Consider the following 24,963-nt stretch of genomic DNA (forward strand, 5'->3'; position numbering starts at 1 on the left):
ACATTTTTAGCTATTAAACTTTTTTTGTATCTTATCACTGTAAATAACATTTTCATCTATACTTTTGCAACTTTTGAAAAATAAACGGCTTTCTTTGTGATACAACATAAAGCACATATCTTATAGAAAGGACCACTTGAATTATTTCCCCCGACTGTTATAATCTTAGAGAAACAATGAGTAAGATGGAAGACGCTCTATACAGCAAAAATGTACGTTCATTTCAGCATTAAATTACATTAAAATATCACTTAAAGCTAAATTATCTATGCTTCATATAATCATTTTATATAAATACACTCGAATTTCTGGTACCTATTTTATTTGAATTATGAAAAACGGCAGTGCTTTCAATCAAAAGAAAACAATTGAACACAGTCAAGAATTTTGATCGTTATTATTTTTAAGATTTCATGTATGAGGTTTACAAATAAACTGCCTCTGTTATGGAAAATGCAACTATACTATGTTGTACTGTAGTATGAGGTGATTCTATGTAATATAAAATTTTAAAAAGCACTGCCATTAACCATACAATATAATTAATTTGGCACAATAATATCCATATCAATATTGTTCAGTGTGTAACAACTGTTGACAAACAGAATATGCTAAGCTTTTTAAATAAAGATTTGACTAATATGTATTGCTTGTGTTCAGTCGTTGAGTCAGTCTAATCAAATTATCTACTTTATATACTACAACAACGAACCACAGTGTAATTTGTACAATAGAGATCCCACCATTTTGAGTTGGCTCTAAAATATGTCACTTTGTCAGCTTGGCAAACATGGCGTCGTTTCATAGATTATAGAGTGCCAGGCAAAATATAAATATGAAACGTAGCCAACGTCTATTTAAGCTTTTTAACTAATTTTGCCAAGTTTTAATGATTTAATTTACAAAAAGTCTGATACACCAAGACATTTAAATGTGCCACTTCTGAGTAAGTTATTCTACAAAAATAGGCACTTTCTGCGTTACAACTGCAATGTTAAAGCGAAATAGTGAATAATTTTAGAATTGATACAAGGCTAAACCGTGTTCTTGAAAGATTAAGGAAATCATTGTTGATTACAATATTTATATCAACTTTCGAGATTGAAAAATATATTATTATTGCGTACCAAAGTTAAGTTTCAACTTCGATATTATTCGATTATAAAATTACATCAATTCTATTTCATATGATGATTAGATTATGGGATATAATAATATTATGCTTATATTAAGCAATCACATGATCATGAACACAAAATATGCTTACAGCTTATTCTATAGGATACATTATCACTAAAAACATTTGATTTCATTTCCAGTGAGCCCTGTATTTGTAAACGATCTGATGTCATTAAAATGACAACAGTTTATTATTTAAACAATAAATTAAAATTGATTTAACCATTCCGTTGAGTCAGATTTAGCAATTTCATATTTATAATATTGCCAGGTAAATGACATTTCCATTATTTATGACCTTGCAATCGACCTGGCAAAGTAATTTATATGGCTACTGGCAATAGTGGGCAATGAAAAGTCGGATATACAGAAAGGACTAATCATAAAAATAGTTACCTAATATACCTACTTTATGAAGAACCTAAATGCAGAACTATTTTCACTATTATTGTTTAAATGTATCACAACTATCACTATTAAGTTTTCTATTATTATAGATTCTTTAAAAAGCAACATTTGTACAATATCTATTGTAAATGTGAACAAGAAGAGCATACTAAAATTTAGACACAATACAAAGGTTTGGTAACATACATTTCATGTACTTAAATAAAAAAAAACATTTTTTGAAGCCAAGTTTACATTTGGCAAAAGTCGACGAGTCTAATATACGACGATTTTTAGAGTCAACAATTTTTTCGCCGTTATAAGCAGTAGATCAGTATAATTATTATAGGCTTGTTATAATAGTTTTATATTAAGGCTTGTTCACACTTACAGCTACAGAACTTTATATTACATAAGAATTCTCACGTGATGTGTAATAGTTTGAACTTAACTAATGCCATTATACAGAAATATAAACTTTCTAGATAGAATTTATTGAAATTTAATGTTGTCTTTATAGGACTAGAGAATGGTAATCTTTGTCTATTAAATCATAGACAATAATTGTCTGCAGCATATATAACTTTTGTTCTACGAACATATATGTCAAACATCACTCACTGAGCGGGCTAGGCCCAATCTATTACATACAAATTAAAAACTATAAAACTTATCATAAAAAAAAATTTGAGCAGACGATGCCAAATTTATAAAATTATCTTAAAACGATACCTACCTATAGGTAAACGAACCCCGGGAGCTTAAAAGGACCAACAAACTATACTAGACGTTATAAATTAAATAAATAGTTCATAATCGCAAAAAGGGAAATTAACTAATGTCGTTTGATTAAAAGCGTGGCTTTCTATAGGAAGACTTACATTTTCTGCCCGGTGTTACGGCTCCCGCGTTATCACCATTTCTGCCGCCGTTTCTGAAATGTTATAAAACAATAATTCTTTAACGACAGTATTTATAACATAAGGCGCTTTGCAGACGACGGGGCGGGGCGGGCCGGTAAATTGAAGCTGCGTACGCCCCGTCGATGTCTGCAGCTGCCCGCGCCGCGTACGCAAAGCACACGCCGTCTGCGTTACTGCATGTAAACAGGTTTGTGTGATCCACGGCGGGCAGCCGCGGACATGCGCCGCCAGTGCCCGCCGAGCACCTGCGGCGCGGTCTTTTTGCCCACCGTGTGCGTTGGTAATATAGGATTCCCTTTGTGCTATCGTTCGCGGCGAAACTGACCAGCCCGCCCCGCCCCTTCGTCTGCAAAGCGCCTTAATCGCTACGTGAAGGCTTAAAGTAACAGAGCTACTGAGCTCAGGTAGTAGTTTTCACTTGTTTCTAGTAGTCGAACTGATTGGAATGTTTCATTAAGATTAGTTGCACTGGTAAATGCCCAGTAACGTTTTTGCCTTTTGCCAGTTGCATTCTTGGTAGACGGGCTAGCTGGTAATATGCCTACGTCAATTGGTCGAGTTATTTCGATCAATATTAGTCGTGATCTGTTTGGGTTTGACCATAAAGTTAATATACTTAGCGGAATAGAGCAACAATCTCGAGCTGTCAAACGAAACCAAAATTGGTTTCATCTGTGTGTAAAAATATGTGTACGTATACACTTACACAAGCATGATTGAACATGATTTCTATGAGATTAAATTGTCAACGTGCGGCACGTGCCGACTAGACGTCAAAAAAAAAGAGTGCTGCTGTCATGTGTCACACGTCTCTTGCTCAGGCCGTTGTTTCTCTATTCCGCTAGGTATATTTACTTTATGGGTTTGACATAACTTGACCAAATTTTGTAGTTCTCTATAGTACCTACGTGGCGGGCTAGCTGGTGGACACTTTTTTGGTCTGGCGCATCATATGTACCAAGTAAGGCCCATTTATAGAATCCCCCCCCCCTCATCCGCTCCTCTAAACTTATGTATGCCTACCTGGTGGGCGGGCTAGCTGGTGGTGGGCAGGCCGGCGAGGTTGAGCAGCGCCTCCGCCGTGCGCCGCTCCTCCCCGCCGCTGTACGAGTGCTCGTCACGCGCGCACCGCGATATCACCAGGTGCGCCTCGGGGGGCAGCTATAGAACAGATAAAAAATTAATTACGAAATATAAAACAAAGGAGAAACACTAAAAAGTATTTTACATACTTTCACCTAAACACTCTTCAGTCTTCACCAATTAATTTGACGTGGTGTAACCTAAATCAATGATTTGACGTGGTGAAACCTAACGACTTTTTACCAATATTTTGAAGTGGTGTAACCTACTACTTTTCACCAATATGACCTTACCATATAATTTTGTAGTGTAACGTCATCTCATTTACCTGATCCATAACAGCGGGGCCGTATTTCATGGCCAGCACGGTGGCGGCGGCGAGGTACTCGTCTGCGGACGGCGCCGCTCGCTCCGCCCCCTGCGCCCGCTCCGCCCCCTGTGCCCGTTCCACCCCCTGTGCCCGCTCCGCCCCTTGTGGCCGATCCGTCACGTCCGCCCGCTCGGGGCTTGATACGACCTCAAGCGGCATTAGCGGCTGACGACCGAAAGCCTGGTGAAATATAAGCTCATTATTACCTACATTCAATAGAAACATTGCTCCAGTGCAGTTGCATGTGTATTCCACATATTGTCGACGGGGTAATGTTGGAACGTAACCATAAATAACTAATCACGTTCATGTTGAAATATAACTATGATGCTGCTAGAATGCTATATAATTTTAGCTATAATTCGGAATAATTATAAATTGTTATATTTAGCATAAGGTACGATAGGATTGACATCGTCTTTCTGTACAAAAATCCCTTTAAAAAATAAAGATTAAAAAATAACTATACCAATAGATGCGCGAGACATCATTATAATTTTTATTTTTATTATTTGACACACCAACAAGGAAATACATTAGACAAGATCTTGATATAGAAAGCATACAATATTGTAGAATAAAGATTAATCTATCCTAAATTACAGGTGTACTTCTACATGCACAATCATCTTAATGTGGGCAAGTGCGGCATCAATCGCTACAAGCAATCCCTCGACAAAAAAAAGAAAGAGCCAATTATCATAATTATTATTTAGCTTCACAGCGGCTTGTGTCCATAGACGCAGTGCCGTAAATAGGGCGGTGCCACCGGTGCCCAGGCACAAGGCGTAGACTGGGGGGGCGCAAAAATGGCCAAACCAGACAGGAGTATTATTTTTTCGGTTTGCTCCCGATAATAGTTCCCGCTGCGCCCCTAAAGCACGATTCCAACAGTAAAATAGACCTATACATTGCTTTGGGTAATATAATATCTAAAAAAGCAAGGGCGCAGTTGTAAAAGCTCGCACAGGGCGCGAAAAAGCCTGTTTACGGCACTGCATAGGCGTACCCAGGATTTTAGCTAGGGGGGGGGCAGCATACCTGTAGGCCTACTACGAAACCGTTTTGAGACTCAAATAATCGGACGAGAATGCTGCGTCCTGCTCTAACGACGTCATTTCACGTTTGTTAGAGTAGAAGGCGGCATTCTCGTCCGATTGTTTGAGTCTCAAAACAGTTTCATGGTACAAGCCCTGTTTCGAGAAGATGGTCAGTCTATATTGAAAACTTCTGGTATTTGAAACAAAAAATCATGCAAATTGACTTTTATTAATCTGACTCAAAAGATATTTTGTTTTCAACACTTATTTTGCGCAGAGTACGTAACGAACGTTTTTAATTCCCACTTGCCGGGAAAATTGACGTTTTTTTAATCTTCTATGCGGGGGGGGGGGGGGGGGGGGGCGGCGTCCCCCTGTCCCTACCTGGGTACGCCCATGCTTGTGTCTCTTATAAAAGCGGTGTATCAATAGTAGCCTATGTCAATATGTGTTATGTATTTACCTGTAATAACGACGACCTGTGTTGCGGGTCAACTGTCCAAAGTGAGCCTTTGCCTAGACCGGGCGCAGCGGCCACCTGTAATAAAAAACAGGAACTTGATTATAACATCACTTTTTTCCGAAAATACTTTATAGTTTGATATATAAAAAGAGCACAGACTATTAATATGATTCGATAATAAATTTAACCACGGTCTGGCCTATGTAAAAACAGTATCCCACGCAAATACTATATTTGACTGTTCCGAATAAAAGTAGCCTGCATATTATGTGCATAATTCTCGATACAAAAACATTCCTACATCCAAATTTAACAAAACTCAAAAACTAAGTCCAAACGACGAGATCACAAAACTTCATACCAATTATCACATTTCATTTTCAGGAGCCGTACCACGAAACCGTTTTGAGACTCGAACAATCGTACGAGAATGCCGCGTCCTGCTCTATACAAACGTGAAAGGACGTTGTTTGAGTCTCAAAACGGTTTGTAGTAGGCCTACAGTATTGTTTCCTCATTATTTTAACTACAGAGCACAAACATACCTTGTGAAAACACTTATTCAGCGACAGATTATGTCGCACACTGTTCTTCCAACCCTGAGGCGCGTGTCGGAAGTAGGGGAAATGTCGTATAATCCAGGCGTATATCTCCTTAACCGGGAGCGCTCTAGTGGGTGCCGCTTCTATGGCCATGAATATCAGACAGGAGAATGAGTAGGGGGGTTTGGTGTGTACTGGAGGGGAGGGGGGCGCCTTGCACGGTGTCCGAGGGGGCGACGGTATGCGGCATATAGGCGGTGGGGTCTTTGACGGCTCTGACTGTGAAAAAAATAGTTAAGAGTTAGTTAAGGCCTAATTTCATCAATGACCATTGAAGTTGATACTCGAATTAGTATCACGTTATCTCTTTCGTTTTTCATATGAATGAAAGAGAAGACGTGACATTTTAACAAGCTGTTAACACTAACAGACGTTGGTGACCAATCCTTAGCTTAATCAGAGTAGATTTTAAGGACAAGATGACAGACAGATGCTTTTAATGACACTTTTTATTCTATTGTAGAAAGAGGCTCTTTCTATGACTGTTATGCTAGGCGGCACGTGTAATAAAGAACTCAGTAACTTTTTCAATTCTTGAAAGAGAAATCTCTTTTCTGACTAATAATAACCCTGTAAAACACTACTTAGGTTCATTGTAACTTGGCAGTTTTTAAACAATGAATGCTAGCTCTTCCTTAAATAATTAAGAAGGAACTAAATACTTACTTTGATGACAACATGACTGCCTATCAATTTTGATTCCTCAATGTCGTTCTTTGTAAGATTTATACCTGAAAGAAAAAATAAGTTAAAACTTTGTTCTCAAACTCTATAATTCTATGGTTATTGGTAACGTTAAAATATTGTGGCGACTAGGAATGCAGAATGAATACTCGGCTAACAATAAGCAAATTTTTAATGGTAACATGCAGAATAGATATACAACATCACTGGTGAGACATTTTCAATACTCGACGACATGATATTTGGCTATTATATTAGACGAAAAAAAATAATATAAAAAAATATCAATTGATTACTGAGTAAATGTAGCTTAAAGTTAAATAATTATTTACCTAACGCATGGACACCGCGCGCGGGAATGGTAGCGGCGCGTCGCGGTGTTTCTCTGGTGGCGCACGCCACCGCGCACCAGCCGCATAGTATGCCTACTTGCCTAGCCGCGTAATTCACTCAGGATCGATGATTAATTTATTTAAAGGGAAATTCGGTAAAAAATTAATTTTATTAAGTACATAATTATAATGAGAATCGAGTACCGAATACACTCCTTAAGTATTGCAAATGTCTCACCAGTCATGCAGTATTTCAGCCATAACATTCTGTTTTCAAAGTAAAAATAATAGTTTAAAAAAACTAAAAAGACACGCTATTCATTTTAATTTTTTAATTCTTTTTTAATTTTAACAAATTTTTGCATTGTCAATAGCTTTATCCACACTGTGCCTTTTTCTGTTCGTCAAGGGCATGCGTTATAGCGCAGTCAACAGCGAACGTGAGGCATGCCCGCGATGCATGCCCTCTGACCGTATCCAAAAAACAAAAATACAATGTTGGCGTTGCGTTCGATGACGAATTCTTTATTGAATGCGCCGAAAAAGAAAGTTAAATGAAAGAAGATGACGAATATTGAAGACGAAAGCGCATAGAGTGGAGCTATTGGCTCTTAATACGTAGGCAAAGTTTCGAATTAATTAAGACTACTGCCGGGCTAGCACGTCCACCGGTAGAAATGCGAAAGTATGGACAAACTGTGGAGATAAACTTAAGGTGAAGTTCCGATCTTTTTTCGTTCCGAAAAATTCAATTAAAATGCCACTTTATGACAGACTATAGTGCTAAAAATTCAAATAATATCCTACTTTATAACATATTATATTATAGTCTGTCATAAAGTGGCATTTTAATTTAATTTTTGTCGGTCGCGATTAGCCGCGGTAAAGATCGGAACGGCACCTTAAGTTTATGTCCACAGTTTGTCCATCTTTTCGCATTTCTACTGATGGCCGTGCTAGCCCGGCTGGAGATTTAAACTCAAAGATTCCGTTACATACATACAGCCCAAACTATTAACGCTTTTAGCTTGGGCTGTATGTATGTAACGGAATGTTAACGAAATGCTAAAAAGAGAGGGAACATTCTCTTACCTCTCAGCAAATTCTTGTCCTGTAGCCAGCTGAGGCTGGTGAGGTCGTCATCATGATCAGGCGGCGGCAGATTACCAGCGTTCCCTCCACATGCCACTCTGAAAAAGAAAATATTCACTTTAAAACTTTTAGTTCCAGAATAATATTTAAGTTATTATTGAAAAAGAAGTTTCTCTTTAGGACGATGATAATATTGTTGCTTAGGGTCAATTTATACTAGCGCAGAGTCGAAGCGCATCGAAGCGAATTATTAAAACTGAACATAACAAATTCAACCTAAACTCTAAAGCGTTAACGAACATATTACTTCTGAGAATTTCAAAAGGCGCGAAAATTTAAACTTTCGCGAATTCTCTTGACCACCGCTTTTTGGTGCGCGCGCATCCAAACTCTGCGGCCTGCGCTATTATTAATTGACCCTTAAATATTTATACAGTTTCAAAAACTTCAAAACCTAGAGCGTTGCTCGAAGTTTCAGTGGTAAGTGAAAATTGGTTTCCAAGGGATAAAACTCTCTCCACGACGACCTCTGTGGCTCAGTGGTGAGCGCGTTGGTAGCTCAAGCCGGGGGTTGCGGGGTCGAATCCCACCGACGGAACAAAAAGTTTTCAAAGGTCATGGATGTGTTTTAAATATGTGTATCATAATATAAAAATCTTAAATATAATATTATTGTGTATAGTACTTATAAAAGTATTAAATATATTTCCGTTGTCTGGTACCTGTAACACAAGTCCATCAGGTACTTACCACGGGGCCAGACTGACGTGGTGTGAAGCGTCCATAGATATAAAATCCTTGAATACTATAAATATCATAGAAATACTTGCAAGTTGCAACAGTTGCAACTTGCAGAGATATTATACGATAAAAATTGTCTCATAACTCATTTAATGTTTACCGTTTTTCGTCGTTGTCATTTTGTTCAGCGTGTTTTAGTTGTGTTACAACTTACAGCATGCTTATCAGACGCCAAATAAGCGTGTTGTTAATGTTTACATAATATTTGAGTACGGTCACAACTCACACGGACACTACAGGCGAAGCTACAGGCTGAAGAAAAATTATGCATTTTTTTTTATGAAAATTTAATTTACCCCTGTAAACGAGCAAACGGGTCACCTGATGGAAAGCAGCTTCCGTCGCCCATGGACACTCGCAGCATCAGAAGAGCTGCAAGTGCGTAGCCGGCCTTTTAAGAGGGAATAGGGTAATAGGGGGGGGGGGGGGGGGGTAGGGGGTAGGAAAGGGAATAGGGGAGGGTAGGGAAGGGCACTCACTCGGCGAAACACGCCGGTTTTCTGTGAGAACGTGGTATTTCTCCGGCCTATTCGTGCCGCAGCATGGCTCATTTTTCGGTAACTGTATGTACATTTTAATAAAGTAATCGTTGCTTGAATAGTAGATACAATGTAAAGTACCTGTACTAAACATACAATATTTTGTGTATTTTGTTATGTGATATATTGTTTTGAGTATGTTGACTTTAGTACTTTATATCACAATTCACAACTCTAAACGCATGAGGTACGGGATCAATAGACCGAGCTAGCTCATTTGTGCAGACGCATAGATATATATTTTACACATCTATGCAACTAGATGTACCTAAACACTAAATTATTCTGTACAGCTATGACCTATCTTCCCATTATAAACCTTTGTGAGTTATTATAGCTATCCTTTGAGCCAAGTGCTAAAAATGACATATGGAGACAACTCAGTTATTTTGCTAATCAGTTACATATTTTACAAGGTCACGTCTCACCCAGTAACCTAAAAATTTGATAACACAATCTCCTTTTGAGCGCTTGTGATTGATGACAGCACAATCTCGCGCGAGATAGTATGTTTAATAGTGATAAGAGTTTTACAACAAAATGTAAAGATAAGTTTTAAATAAAAAGTTGCGGAATTTCGTTACGATATTCAGGTACAATTTGCATAAATAACCTTAGATTATGAATGGTTCAACCTGGGAATCTCATGACAGTTTTCACCAACCTAACGCTATAGTGTCCCCTAGCCGTTTTTTATGGTCATATATTATTATCTTTTAAGAAAAATACGTTTTGAACTAAACTTATACGTCACCTTAGAAGTTAGACCCTATTGATTTAGGTAAGATATAAACGTTGGTAAAATCTTCAAGGATCGGTACACTAAACTGCCTCTAGCTTACACTTAGCGTTAGGGGGCGGTAAGTGAAAAATGAAAACGGGCATTAGTATCTCAGTTTGGTCAGTCTGTTCGGGCGTCCTATGTGAACGATTCAGTGTGTTAATGGACCAGAGATTCAAGATACAAGAAATAGGCTAAATTGGGCTCCTGAAAGCATCGAAGCAAAAGGAACTTAGGCAGTCCTTACTTACGTACTTAGGCGATCCGTCGTCGATATCGTCGAAGTCTTGTCTATGGCACGACCCGAAATTTAGAGTCGTTGCAGCGACCGGCCACTGGAGGCGACATGTCGCACTATCTGTCTGATGATGCGGTTATACTTCGACGGTCGAGCTGCCCGATCCGTCGTCAATACTTATCGTCGAAGTTGTGTATGACACGACCCTAGACTTCGTATCGTCGCAGCGACCGCCCGCTGAAGGCGACATGTCATGCAATCTGTCGTATTAATGCGATTATACTTACGCAGTCTGCGTCTCCATATCCGAACCATCCGAACCGTCGTCGATATCGTCGAAGTTGTCTATGACACGACCTGAGACTTCAAGTCGTCGCAGCGAACGCCCGCTGGAGGCGACATGTCGTGCGATCTGTCTGATGATGCGACGGGGAAGCGGGAGAGAAGCGCGTGCTCCGCGCGCCGGGGAACCACCTCGCTCACCACGCATTGGCGCCATCTGGAAATGGAAGATTGTATGGTGAGAATATAAAAAGAACGAGAAAAAAGTCCTGTACTTAATTTCTTTTTTATCATGCCAAGATAAAAAAAATACAGTTTGGTCTGCAGGGCCTGTATCATTCATTGCCTTTGTCACTTCCATGCAGTTTAGTTACAGTTCACTTATCAGTTGTAAAGTGAATGGTTCTGTTTCGGTATCATAACCACTTTTACTTCTGAATAGTTTTAACCTGTAATATTTGTCTCTGAACTGGATAAAGAAATGTCAAAAACGAACGTCAAATTTGACTAACGGAATTGTTTTTTTTTAGGAATTGAAATGGCTTAGCCATAATGACTAACGGAAAATTGTAAATCAAGATGAAAATATAGTTTATAAAAAGATTGATATTTTTTATTATAAAATATACTATTTTCTAATTAACCCCCGACAAAAAAGAGGGGTGTTATATATAACGTGGTCAATGTAGGAATAGTTACTTTTGCACCGATTTATTGTATTTAAAGGTGATTATTATAAATGTGTAAATGGTTTTATTTATATTTTTTGGTATTTTATAAGCCCTTTATCAAAACACTGAGAAAATAACACTCCTTCATGTTTATATTATCACAAGCATGGCGATCTAGAGGAGAAATAATTCTCTGACATTGGCAACTCACTGTGTCGGCAATTAAAAAAAAGAAGGAGACAAAAAAAAGATAATTAGATATTATTATTTATGTTTATAGAGATTATGTTTTATGCAAGAAATTGATAAGTTTATTGGTATTTGATACCTACGCTAAATAATGAACCTTAAAAAAGTCTTAGAAATGCATCAAACTTGTGGATTACAATTACATGCATTACAACAGAGTTGATGTCATGAGTTGAACATAGTTTGTTGAACTTGAACTCATTCTTGAACTAGGTACCTACTTTTTTTTGAGCTTTCAAATAGGTATTATTGTAACATAAACTGGCAATTTATAAGTTTAATAATCCCCTTTTCGTGCCTTGTAAGGCATTTTACATATGATTGATAACACTGAGATACTATAAGTACTACATTGCTAATAAAGAATTGCAAGTGTAATGATGACGAAGTCCTAGGAAGATAATATATATCTTATTAAGTAACTAACCAACTAAATAGCAATATAATTTAAGACTAAAAAGTATGTAATATTAATAAATAAAATTACTTAAATGTAAACTATTCAGTAACAGCTACTCGTTGGTTGGTGTTTATTGAATTGCTGTATTTGACGTAAAAGCCAGCCAGCTTATGTCAGTTGTGTTGTCATGATACGAAATTACTACTCAGTTAACAATGGAGAAGTGAGTTTTGTGTCACATGACCACTGACTGACTGGAAAAAAGAGGTCGTGGTACCAAAATGCGAGCCATTCAGTATTCTGGCTGGTTTTAAGAGCTTGTGATAGAGGCCCAGTATGTTTAACAGTAATGTATAGTAGGTTTTTTTTTAAATTGAAATAAGGGGGCAAACGAGCAAACGGGTCACCTGATGGAAAGCAACTTCCGTCGCCCATGGACACTCGCAGCATTAGAAGAGCTGCAGGTGCATTGCCGGCCTTTTAAGAGGGAATAGGTTAATAGGGGAGGATAGGGAAGGGAATAGGGTAGGGGATTGGGCCTCCGGTAAACTTACTCACTCGGCGAAACATAGCGCAAGCGCAGTTTGGTATTTCTCCGGTCGAGCCGGCCCATTCGTGCCGAAGCATGGCTCTCCCACGTGTAAATATGAAACTTATAGTACATTCTGTATACTTCAGCTGCATATTCTCAATACTGTCATTTGATGACGTGATGGGAGGGCAGCGGCAAATACATCCGCCAAAATAATGAGGCAGCTTTATGATATCAAAAGATTTCATTCAAAGACACGATTAACTATGAATCATCCATAGAAATGACAAAAATAAAATCATTACGCTGCGTTCACTTTTAAGTTTTAACCAAGTCTAAACCCAAGGGATGTGCTCGGCCGAGGGCACTGTCTTGCTACTGTACTCGGTAGGGGTAATAAGTAGGCCTACTACGAAACCGTTTTGAGACTCAAACAATCGGACGAGAATGCCGCGTCCTGCTCTAACAACGTCATTTCACGTTTGTTAGAGTAGAACGCGGCATTCTCGTACGATTGTTTGAGTCTCAAAACGGTTTCGTGGTACAAGCCCAGGCCCTAAGTGCTAATTCATAGAAATATCAAAATTGGTGAATGAAACATACGTACATCGTGTACCTATTTTAAACAAAGTAAAAGCCTTATTCTATAGACTATAGATCTGTTGACCCGAAACGTTAAGGGCGATAACTCTTAGTGCAATTAGCGAAACACCCACGCAACGTCACATGACATTCTATTTTAGGGAACAGAGGTAAGATTTAGTTTTAAAGCGACGCTAGTTTATAATATTATAAACGAAACTTAGAGTCTATTACATCATGTTCATTAGAAACATTTATTTACTTATTGCACAATAATATTCTGTGATCTCTCTCAATTAGTTTTTATAAGTTTTTTTATCTATAACCATGAACAGTTTTTAAGATGATTGTCTTTAGTTAATGTTTTTTGTTATTGAGGCAAGCGCCTACAAAAACATAATTACAATAAAATACATAACACTTAAATAAAAATCGATTAAGAAAACTTATCAAACTTAACTCTAGCTAGAGCGTAAAAAGGGGGTTAAAGTTACAAAATTACAGTTCATTCTTCGGTAAATTTTTGACGAAATTTTGTTTACACTTACACTTTGCCGCATGTTTTTTTTTTATGAAATAAGGGGGCAAACGAGCAAACGGGTCACCTGATGGAAAGCAACTTCCGTCGCCCATGGACACTCGCAGCATCAGAAGAGCTGCAGGTGCGTTGCCGGCCTTTTAAGAGGGAATAGGGTAATAGGGGAGGGTAGGGATGGGAAGGGAATAGGGGAGGGTAGGGAAAGGAATAGGGTAGGGGATTGGGCCTCCGGTAAACTCACTCACTCGGCGAAATACAGCGTAAGCGCTGTTTCACGCCGGTTTTCTGTGAGAACGTGGTATTTCTCCGGTCGAGCCGGCCCATTCGTGCCGAAGCATGGCTCTCCCACGTATATTGAACCAAAAGCATGTAGGTATTATGTAATAGGTAGCAAGCGACCTCTACGATATTTAACATGTACGATCAATCAATTAGTGAGGCTATTATCATCAGTTTCAGTCAGACACACGTATATTATAAAAGACATGGAAAAGTGCGGCCATTGAACATACTTCGGGACTATTTTGGGTCATTTGTAGTTGGATATTTGGCATAAGTATCTAATTATCGTGAGTTTAACAATTTTAGTCAAACTTTAAAGAAAATTCCCTACATGGGGAAAAGCATTCAAGATTCGACAAAACTGAATCAAAAGCTGCATAACTACTGTATTTTTAAGCTCCGTTAGGGCCTGATTACATCTACCGAGTAGACGAGACAGGGCAATGACTGCCCGAGAGCACTGACTCGCCAGTCGCCACTATGCTCGGTAGGTGTAATCAGGCCCTTAGTGGAGTTAAAATATTTTGTCATGACGATTTACATCGAGTCATTCACCGAAAAAATCAGCAAAAAAAGCCACGCAAAAACGTCAAATGACTGCAAGACAGCCAACGCAGAGTGAGGCGCCAAAACGTTGCCATTTGCCAAGAACATGAATGATGCGAAAAAATAACTCAATGAAAATGGGACATTCGTATTTGACATACTTTATTTTGTCTATTAATACGTGTAATATTGAGTTACAGAAATGAGAAACTCGATCCAGCGACACAAATAAAGCCCAAGAAATAAAACTAAAGTTGGGACGCGGATGACAGAGGTATAATTCAGCCGTTGACCGAACTCAAATTATTGTCTCTCTTCAAGACCCTCTTGTAATTCTGACAAGATTATGTAGCTATCTCGTTTCCACCAGAATAGCAATAGTTCGCGAGTGAATAAGACAAAATATAATGCTCGATCAATGGCCGAATTCCTCCTATTTTGTAAAGTATACTGTATATCTAAGCAAGAGATACTTTACAAAAAATAGGAGAAATTCACACAGACGACGAAAAAAATCAAAATAAAAAAAAATGCTTTATTTTTATTTTTTTAACACATAATCACGCGATAACATGAGATTTACTTCCATAATAACTAGATGACGCCCGCGGTTCAGCTTTTGGAGCGTGAAGAGGTAACAGACAGACAGACAGACAGACAGACAGACAGACAGACAGACAGACAGACAGACAGACAGACAGACAGACAGACAGACAGACAGACAGACAGACAGACAGACAGACAGACAGACAGACAGACAGACAGACAGACAGACAGACAGACAGACAGACAGACAGACAGACAGACAGACAGACAGACAGACAGACAGACAGACAGACAGACAGACATACAGACAGACAGACAGACAGACAGACAGACAGACAGACAGACAGACAGACAGACAGACAGACAGACAGACAGACAGACAGACAGACAGAGACAGATACTTTCGCATTAATAATATTAGTATGGAGGATTTTATTTAATTCACAACATTAAAAAAATCGGCCAAGTGCGAGTCGGACTCGCGCACGAAGGGTTCCGTACCGTTATAGAGCAAAAAAAGGCAAAAACTTTGTGAAAATTTCAAGTGCCTACCTGTTGCCATTATTGATATCGAGCAAAAAGGGCCAAAAAAATCACGTTTGTTGTATGGCAGCCCCCCTTAAATATTAATATTATTTTGTTTTTAGTATTTGTGGTTAAACGGCAACAGATATACACAATCTGTGAAAATTTCAGAAGTCTAGCTATAGCGGTTCTTGAGATACAGCCTGGCGACAGACAGACAGACTGACAGACAGACGGACGGACGGACAGACGGACGGACAGACAGACGGACAGACAGACGGATAGACAGACGGATAGACAACGAAGTCTTAGTAATATCAGAGACCAGATATTTATTACTCTATGGTTATATAGGCTCCCGTTTTTACCCTTTGGGTACGGAACCCTAAAATCGTCGACTATTTCTAAAGAAGAGTTTATATTTTGATTTAGACCCAGTTTCATCAAGCAATGTTAAAGAAATAATGGCTTGTTAAATCAGTTAATGGCCTGTTAGGGCTATCGAGCGTTCTACCATGCCCTAATGTCATGTTAAATCACCTAACACGGCGTTAAATTTAATTCCTGCTATAATGGAGGTCCGTTAAATATTTAACAGGCTGTTATATGAGTCAAAATAACAACTTTCAAAGACAATAATATGCAATATCAATAAAAGAATCTGTTTTGACTTTTGAGTCTTTCCGCCATGTTTTCGCTACGTCCTTATTATTAATTATTTTCATAGTTATGAATAATTATTTATTTTCACTTTGGCAAAAGTTCAGCCGTCGGATTTTCCTTGACATTGCAAATATACTAACTTGTATCAAAATTACCAAACCTAAATATGTAAATAAAAGTTTGTATTATGATTCATGTTTTCAGCTTTGACAGATAATAATTATTAACCTGGTAAATTAAGAAGAACTATTATAGCGTAACAAATGTATGCGATCAGTGATATTTTAATTTGGTCGCATTATCTACTATTATACTACTATGGATGAAAGTGACACATTGCAGCAAACATGTCGTATTCATCTTGTACATTGCAATTTCGTCGCCTTATAACAAGAATGAACGAATTGATAGTTGTTCATTCGTTGTTCACTTAACATTGCATTTACTAATCCGCTGTTAAATTTTTACTGTGGGACATAAGTATTTTAACAGTCTGTTTAATTTTCTATGCTCCGTTAAGTAATGCCTCGTTAGAATTTAACAAACATAGGTTGGTGAAATTGGGTCTTAGTATTTTAGTTTAATTTTAACTGAAAGCGTCTCTTTTAGTAATTTAATTAACTTCACTGCAGTTGAACGTGAACTTTTAAATTTATTAGGTTTTAAATGCGGTCTAAAATAATAATTTAACTGGTTTAAAACTAGAATGTTCCAAAATTAAGGAGTTCCTGTCTATAGTACATCCTTATAATAGGATAGAACATTTTCGAAACAAGAAGTTTTTTTTAGATCAGGGTTGGAAATAATGATTGAAGTGTCCTGATTTTAAAGTTAAAAAAAGTTTCAAATAAAATATATTAATAATAACTAATAAGTAATTATTATTTATGTTGCAATCTGCTAAATCGGCTAACGAATAACGATCATTATCCTCCAAGATAAACGTTATGTAATATTTAAAATAAATGTCTGCGAGTTAAATGGCGTTTATAAAATCAAGGTTAAGTATTTCAGTTGCATCTGACGTGTACTAATAAGATTTCAGCTTTTTATACACTGTGCTTTCAACGAAATCATTTTCGAATTAAAAAAAATTCAATATTACATATTATAATAATAATTATTGTTGATTGTATCAAACTTGGATTTGATAGCGGAGGCCGGAGACCCTGTTCCTACGAAGATTGAAGCATTATAATACTAGCTAAAAGTCGAGCTTTGTGAGGGCTCGCATCGTTTTTCTGCGTGGTCATAATATTATCTTTATGGCAGATTTTTTTATATATTTTAATAGTAACCAAACCTTGACTGACCTAATCTACATACAAATAAAAATTACTATGTTAAAGCACAAATCAATAGGCGTGATAGTTTTTCCGTAAAGTGTACCTATCACAAAAGTGTTCCTAGGTGGTAGAATATACTCGGGCTCGCTTCGCTGGCCCATATGACACTTAGGCAATCTTCTGCCAAAATGCCTATTTGGTAGGACATTTGTAACGTTTTTAAATGCCGTACTCAGAGACGTTTAATGATGATTAATTATTAAACATCAATGTAATGAAGAGTTTGACAGATAATATCGAAATCTTCATTTAATTACAGTTAACTAATTACTATTGGTCTCAGTCCTCAGAGTGTGGCCGTAAGATCTCTTTGACATGACGTATTGTCATGTTTGGACTTTGGAATGACTCCCTCTGCCGATGATCGACGAGTCTAGCTGTGCGAGAGAAAACGCTTTACAAACTGCAATGTTTTGTTCTTGCAGTTCTAGACTCCATAAAGCCGAGAAATGTTCCCTACAAATATTTTAAATGCGGAAATGTGTCCGTCTGATATCTCTTCACATGTACATATAACCGCTCCCACACCGGTTTCGGTGACGGTGGCCGGTTTCATTCAAACCAGTCCAGCTACGCAGGAGGAATTTTATAGTGCCCAAGTGTGTGCGCAGCACACAAGAGCACTCTCTATTCCTTTACTCTCATAACCCAGTGGGACGGACGACCGACATAACCGGCGAGAGGACAGGCGCAGGACCGACTTTTTACATGCCCATCCGACGCATGGATCATTTCACCTTGTCAGATAATCAGGTGATCAGCCTGCATTGTCCTAACCAAACTTGGAAATAACATGTTTCCAACGCGGGAATCGAACTCACGACCTCCGAGTCAAGAGCCGCGCTCCATACCACTAGACCACGGAGGCGTCCTGGGAAGTATACAGAAGGTGCAACGTCATTGCTGCTCAACCGTCAACGTCTATATTTACCGGGCCCAGTGACCGACTGACTGAGTGCGGTGTGTCTGATATTTTTGTATCTTGCACAAACGACGCGAAATTGCGTAATCCACTGTTTCGTTTGTTATTCGCGTCGTTAGGTATTTAAACGGCGCCTCTGTATCTTTAGATCAATATTTGCCCGTCACTTCTGCGAAAATTAAATTCGCGTTTTGACGCGTCAAAAAGTACATTTTTTATTAAAATAAGGGGGCAAACGAGCAAACGGGCTACTGGAAAGCAACTACCGTCGCCCATAGACACTCGCAACATCAGAAGAGCTGCAGATGCGTTGCCGGCCTTTTGAGAGGGAATATACTTCCTTCTTGAAGGTTTCCGTTCCGTTTCCGGTGAATGTTCATTCCAGATTTTTACAGTGCACGGCAGAAAGTTTTGCGATAAACGCACGGTGAACGACTGCAACTCATCAAGGTGATGAGGCTGGTATATATTTAGCGACGGTACATTTTTTTAATGGGGAAAACTATTCCTTGCGGACTGGGGAACAGGCCTGGGTAAATTCTGGCAACTCCGACTGCGAGATGAGGTGCGCTGTCTGCGCACCTGGGCCCGTACCACGAAACGGTTTTGAGACTCAAACAATCGTACGAGAATGTTGCGTCCTACTCTAGCAAACGTGAAATGTCGTTGTTAGAGCAGGACGCGGCGGCCAGGATTGACCTCTAACCGCCGTACTCAGAGACATTTAATTATGTTAACCTTCAATTTAATAAAGAGTTCGACAGATAATGTATGGGGCTTATGTCAAAGTTTTGAATTAATTACATTTAAGTAATTAATGTTCCACACTGAGTGCAGCAGTAAAACCCTATGGTGCCTGTGCTGCAGTGCTAGGCCCTACCAACAAAAGAAATAAACAGCAACAACAGGAGGCACTGAAAGTGCTCGCCTCGCCGCTGCCATTCCGGTCAATCCGGTGTAGCGCGGCCCTTAACACGGAAGTTTTCACTGCCTTTATCCCGAGAGTAGACCAGGATTTCGTGGGGCATGCAGTCATTCTATACTCTATAGGTACAAATAGAAGATCTTATAAGAAGGTGTAGACCAGTATCTGGATTTTGTAGAGAATGCAGTCATTCTACACAAATAGAAGATCTAAGAACATTTGAGAAGAAGATCTATTGCGTCAAAAATACAATACACGATACACGAAGGCACATAATATAACAGGTTTCGTCATAATTGCGTCACATCATACGTATTAGGAATAACAAATAATTGATTTAATAAGTAACAATTAAAATGAATGGAATATTCTGAATACACTAGTCGAGGCCCGTAAAAGGTTTTATTTCCTGGGAAAATGAGTTTTACTTATTAATGACAACTTGATGAAAAAGGTATTGAGTACTAAAAACTAAAAATTATTTTATAGGTCTCTCTTCACGTTGGCCTATAATGGTCTATATGCACAGTCGATGTCAACCATGAGCAATTATTATTAATGAGTTGACGAATATCCTCTTCTTTCGTAATTGTCTGCATTTGTCCATCATGAGCCAACGTACATAATTTTACTCTAGTTACTTTTATATTCGAATTTTATCATTTTCACGAAGAAGTGCTAATAACCCTGACAAGTCGCTGCCACTTAGTAGGGTTGCCACTCGGCAGTTTTCAAAAAAATATTACGGTACAAACAATCCCCCCAGTGATTAATAAAATTATTTTGCAGCGTTAAATTTTCAAGGTAGGTACGTTGTCTTTGTCTATCACGTCCACAGAAATAAATCAAGATAGAACGGCGACGCGCGTGCATTGCTAAGGAATCGATCGTGTCAATTTTTGCTCTACTTTTAGTTAGAACGAATATCTTAACCGTGGAAAGAAATACCTCCTTATGACCGATTCACTTTTGTACTTCTGTTTTTACAATTCGACACTGCACAATAAGGCATTTTTGCACAACCACTCCGGTGCAATCGAGTAGAGACGTGCGCGTTGACTGAATGAACGTTCAACGAATCTTGCACACTTGTGCAAGATTGAAAAGAATATAATATCACGTTTAAAAACTCATACGTTTGAAATGACGATGAATTAATAATAGTATTATGTAAATTGAACTCTACGAAACAGCTCGTTACTTCCGTAATCGAATAAATTATCTAAACATTTTATAATAAAACAAGGAATGATAAAAACTGAACGTTTTTGGAGTAAACTATGTCCTAAGACCTAAGTCTAACCTTACGATAAAATAGCTTTCAAATCTTTTACAAAGTACGACGCGACGTAGCCTTAGCGAATTATCGTAACGCGAACGTTTGTCGTACATGCGATCGATAAAACGTTTCGGTTTACACAATATCGTAACGACAAAGTCGTTTTACGTTTAGGTGTGTAGGCTGTAGCGATAAGGAGTAAACTTTAACGGCCGTTCCCAATATTTGATCTATCTCTGGTTTTGCCCTACTAGAGATAGGAATAGCTCACAATTGACATAAAATATATTATGTCTCTAATGTCTAATCTGAGCTATTCCTATCTCTAGTGAGGCAAAACCAGAGATAGATCAAATATTGGGAATGGCCGTTAAACAATGCGTGGATGATTCTAGTCATGGGGCGTAATTTGTCAAACAGGTGTCATGCAAAATGACAACAGTGATCATTGAAGATGATTCTTGAATCTTGGATGAGGCATTGACTTTTATAAGTGGACGCGCCATAATGGTCTCTACCAAATCAAAATTCTGTGGCCGGTCCGCCATTTTATGTTCCGGTTCTCCGAGGTACATAAACTGTCAAAGTGTCGTATTATAGGGATGTCAAGATACATCGATATTTGAAAAAATATCAATATCGGTCTCGATATATCGCGAAAAAAATATCGATATATCGGTCAATGAGTCCGTCAAAAAAGTGAAGAAATTTAAAAAAGTTTGTCCTTGGATCGGTACGTTTATATTTTTACTAAAATGTTTGTTATTTTACCGATGGCTTGACTTCGTATGTGCTAATTTAGTTAATAATTAGACAATAAATAAGATTTGTGATAGAATAGTAATATAACATGGCTAGATTTTCGATATTATTTAATCAACATAGAAATTAGTAGATTTGACGTTTAGTGATGTACTTTTTATCGAATTTAAAAAATATAAGGTGAAGAATCTGATCATTTATTAAAAGATTTTAAACTTAATAGCTCACTTATAACATCTTACTTATCGATATCCTCGACAAATATCAACCGAGTGTCCCATCACTACAGACCGCCATGTTTAGTTCTTGGCAATATGGCGCCGGCCACACTTTTTTGTAGTTATGTCGCTTCCATCTGTTTCTTTATTCATTGGGATGAGACTACGAATAATAAAAACTATGGATGACATTAACAGGCTGCGTGTGTGAAACAGCTGTCTTTCCGGTGGCATTTAATGGCAGAGTTAGTACAGATTTTCGACAGCGTTAAAGCAGCCTTGTAGGTCTGTATGTCAAGTAAATAAAACTCAAACTAAAGCTGTTACAAATGACGACTTACATTTAAAGTCAAAATAAATTACATGTCTATAATTCTTTAGTATAATCATTTATTCTAGTTTACTAAAGTTATAATAAACTGCTAAGGTTTTTTAATTTAAGGTCAAAAACTCAGCAAGAAGCGGTTTTTTATAGAATTATTGTTTGCTAATAACTGTTATCATCGCAGCCTTTTGAAACTTTTGTAAGAGAATACATTGAATGCTCCTATGAAGGTCATTGGAAGCCAAACAAAATCTGTAATAATGAGGAAATTATAGTGTTAAACACAACCTTGAATGTAAACAACGCCATGGGTTTGATTTACCAACATCAAAACGTATAAACATAACAATTGACTATAAGAACTTTTACTATATATGTGGTAAATATTTTGCTTCGCTTGACAACACTGCTTTTACATAATAATATTTTTTTACAATATATAAGTAGTATATAAGTCTTAACTTTTCACAAGCTGAAGGTACAGGTTTACTTATAATTTATTTACCATTAAAATTATATTATTAAATTATAAGATTATAATTATATCATGATTCATGACTACTTGGTTTTCAAATAGTTTTTTAATCTTTGACTTCTGTGTACACAGGCAAAACAGTAAATTTGAGTAAGTATGTTACATAATGTTGATAATAATATTATTATTGTGCACATTCAAACTTATTCTTACTGCTATTTATGGAAAGATACATGAATATAAACCACATTATTATTAAAAATGGCATCAACTTAGCTTAAGAATTTGTTAGCAATTTATTTGAAATTGCTAACGAATTCTAAATTGTGAAATTATCTTTATAAAGCAATATTTTGTCTATAAATGTAATGTAAAGCATACATAATTCATTAAAAGAACATAAAAAAGAAAAACATTTAAAGTAGGCCATGCCCTTGAAAATATGCAAATATAAATCAATGCCAGTAAGTTGACAAAAATACTTTTTTCATCAACATTTTGTTGATTATTCTTGAATAAATAATATACCATACTTTTTGAAGTAAATATGTATACTTTCAAGAAACTAGGTCTATTTCATTGTAAAATGAAATTACTCTCTTTTGCAGTGTCACTTATTTTTAGAAAATATGAAGGAAGTCTAGGTCATGCTAGGTAGGATGCTGCTGGTTTTTTGCGAAACATGTAGACAACTAATATAGGCGTCTCTTTAATACTAGGAACAAGAATAGAACTGAGAGTATGCAAGCGGACTTAAGAGATTATATGGCAAAAATACAAGAAACTCACAAGGTATTTCGTGCTACGCGTACGCGTCGTTTATGAAACGATAAAAAGATAAGTTTGATACAGATGTTCGAACGCAATTCGCGTATCGACGCGTGGATAGTGTGATGTAACCCCCATGCGTGTTTGTGTTGAGCATCAGCGTCAACAGCGTGTTGCTAGGAAACTGAGGCGCTGGCTACTCGCGACCGCGTGCGCCCGATGCGTTCTACGTGGATATGAACCGCGTGCAGGCACGTGCTACCTCTCGCCAGTAGGGGTCATTACATAACGCAGCAGGGACGGACCCATCACATGGATATGTCGATACATGATCCATTTTTAGATGGTACGCCACGGCGTCTCTAGTTTCCTCGTGCGTCCCGACAATTTTAGACCCGAGTGCGAACGGCGAACTCGACACGTTTCGATGCGGAAAACGAGTTATCCCGACGTAAACTTACGTGCAATATCGAAAATGCGTAGATTATACGAGGAAATTACGATTTTCGTCGCAATAATGATGATGAAAAAAATCTTCTCCACGGTGCAAAGGGCAAACTAGTTTTTCATACGAAAATATAATATAGTTAGCGACTCACCTTTATATAAGAAAGTCTTGAGTAAACACAAATCAAAAAATAATAATATTATGCAGCATTCCGCAGACTCCGTTCTTGAAATCAACACTCAACAAATACCACCCAATCAAATCATAAATTATAGAACAACCTACATAAATAAACATATGATTGAAGTTTAGTAGGAAGACAACGATGCTACTAATGTCACCTTCGGAAAATTCAATTCGTTATTGGTCAAAATAACATGAAAGTATCAATATGACTTTTACGATTGGTTCTTTTCTATCTTTTAGATCACTAGCGACGCGAAGCTGATCATACATCGTGTATTTATTTGACGTATAAGCATAGAGTATAGAAAAAATAGACAAACGGATATGAAGTTTTGTTGTTTTAAAATAACAAAAATGATACGATTTAAGCTTTAAATGCAGGTGGCGAAAAAAGGAACTAATGCTGGTACATACTACATACAAAACGACATATTTGACATTTCTTCTTTACCATCAGCGCCCCCGCCCAAGTTCATATAAAGTCTTGTCGCACCCTTCGAAGGATAATTTTCACAAACAATGAGGGATTTCCTATACCTATTTTTAATTTGATTGTTAAACAGTTTCCATTTTAGTAACTAGATGGCGTATGGGTAGACAACTATCGGTAATACCAGGGAATACCATCAATAATTGCTACAAAACTGGGCAAAAGAATGTAAAACTTGATACATTTCAACTTGAAAAAGGCGCAATAATATTCCAATGAATAGGATAATAAAGTTATTATAATAATTTTTTAGCCGAAATTCACGGAAGAAATAGCCCTATTTACCGATATTCACACCAAATGTCACAGGAATTATACATTTTGGTTTTGACAACATCTTACCTGCACTTGTGCAAGATAATGGATATTTAATGGCTAATATTTTACCAATAATGAATATCAAAAACCCAAAAACCACAATTTGGGAAAAAATAATAAAAACCACACCAACAATAAAAAGTAGAAGAAGTTTGAAAGTGACATGCCCGC

The 24,963-nt window shown here is 37.6% G+C and overlaps 1 protein-coding gene across 1 annotated transcript; it reads right to left on the reverse strand.

Moving 5' to 3' along the window:
• Positions 1–1,191: 1,191 nt before the first annotated feature.
• On the reverse strand, positions 1,192–24,120 carry LOC121735068 (forkhead box protein N3-like). The gene is made up of 9 exons (XM_042125735.1): positions 23,950–24,120; positions 10,802–11,013; positions 8,156–8,253; positions 6,714–6,778; positions 5,991–6,266; positions 5,446–5,520; positions 3,901–4,122; positions 3,513–3,650; positions 1,192–2,500 (listed from the first exon to the last, which is right to left on the reverse strand). The coding sequence occupies exons 2-8, from the start codon at positions 11,011–11,013 to the stop codon at positions 3,525–3,527; spliced, it is 1,074 nt and encodes a 357-aa protein (XP_041981669.1). The 5' UTR covers positions 23,950–24,120; the 3' UTR covers positions 1,192–2,500; positions 3,513–3,524.
• Positions 24,121–24,963: the final 843 nt, after the last annotated feature.

This window comes from Aricia agestis, chromosome 16 (assembly GCF_905147365.1).
Source record: "Aricia agestis chromosome 16, ilAriAges1.1, whole genome shotgun sequence".
Taxonomy (NCBI): domain Eukaryota; kingdom Metazoa; phylum Arthropoda; class Insecta; order Lepidoptera; family Lycaenidae; genus Aricia; species Aricia agestis.

Coding starts and splice junctions, on each gene's coding strand:
- LOC121735068 (XM_042125735.1), bottom strand. CDS start 11,013: ATGGCGCCAATGCGTGGTGAGCGAGGTGGTTCCCCGGCGCGCGGAGCA. Junction 8,254..10,801: donor GATATGGAGACGCAGACTGC/GTAAGTATAATC, acceptor TTTCTTTTTCAG/AGTGGCATGTGGAGGGAACG. Junction 3,651..3,900: donor GCCCCGCTGTTATGGATCAG/GTAAATGAGATG, acceptor TCTGTTCTATAG/CTGCCCCCCGAGGCGCACCT.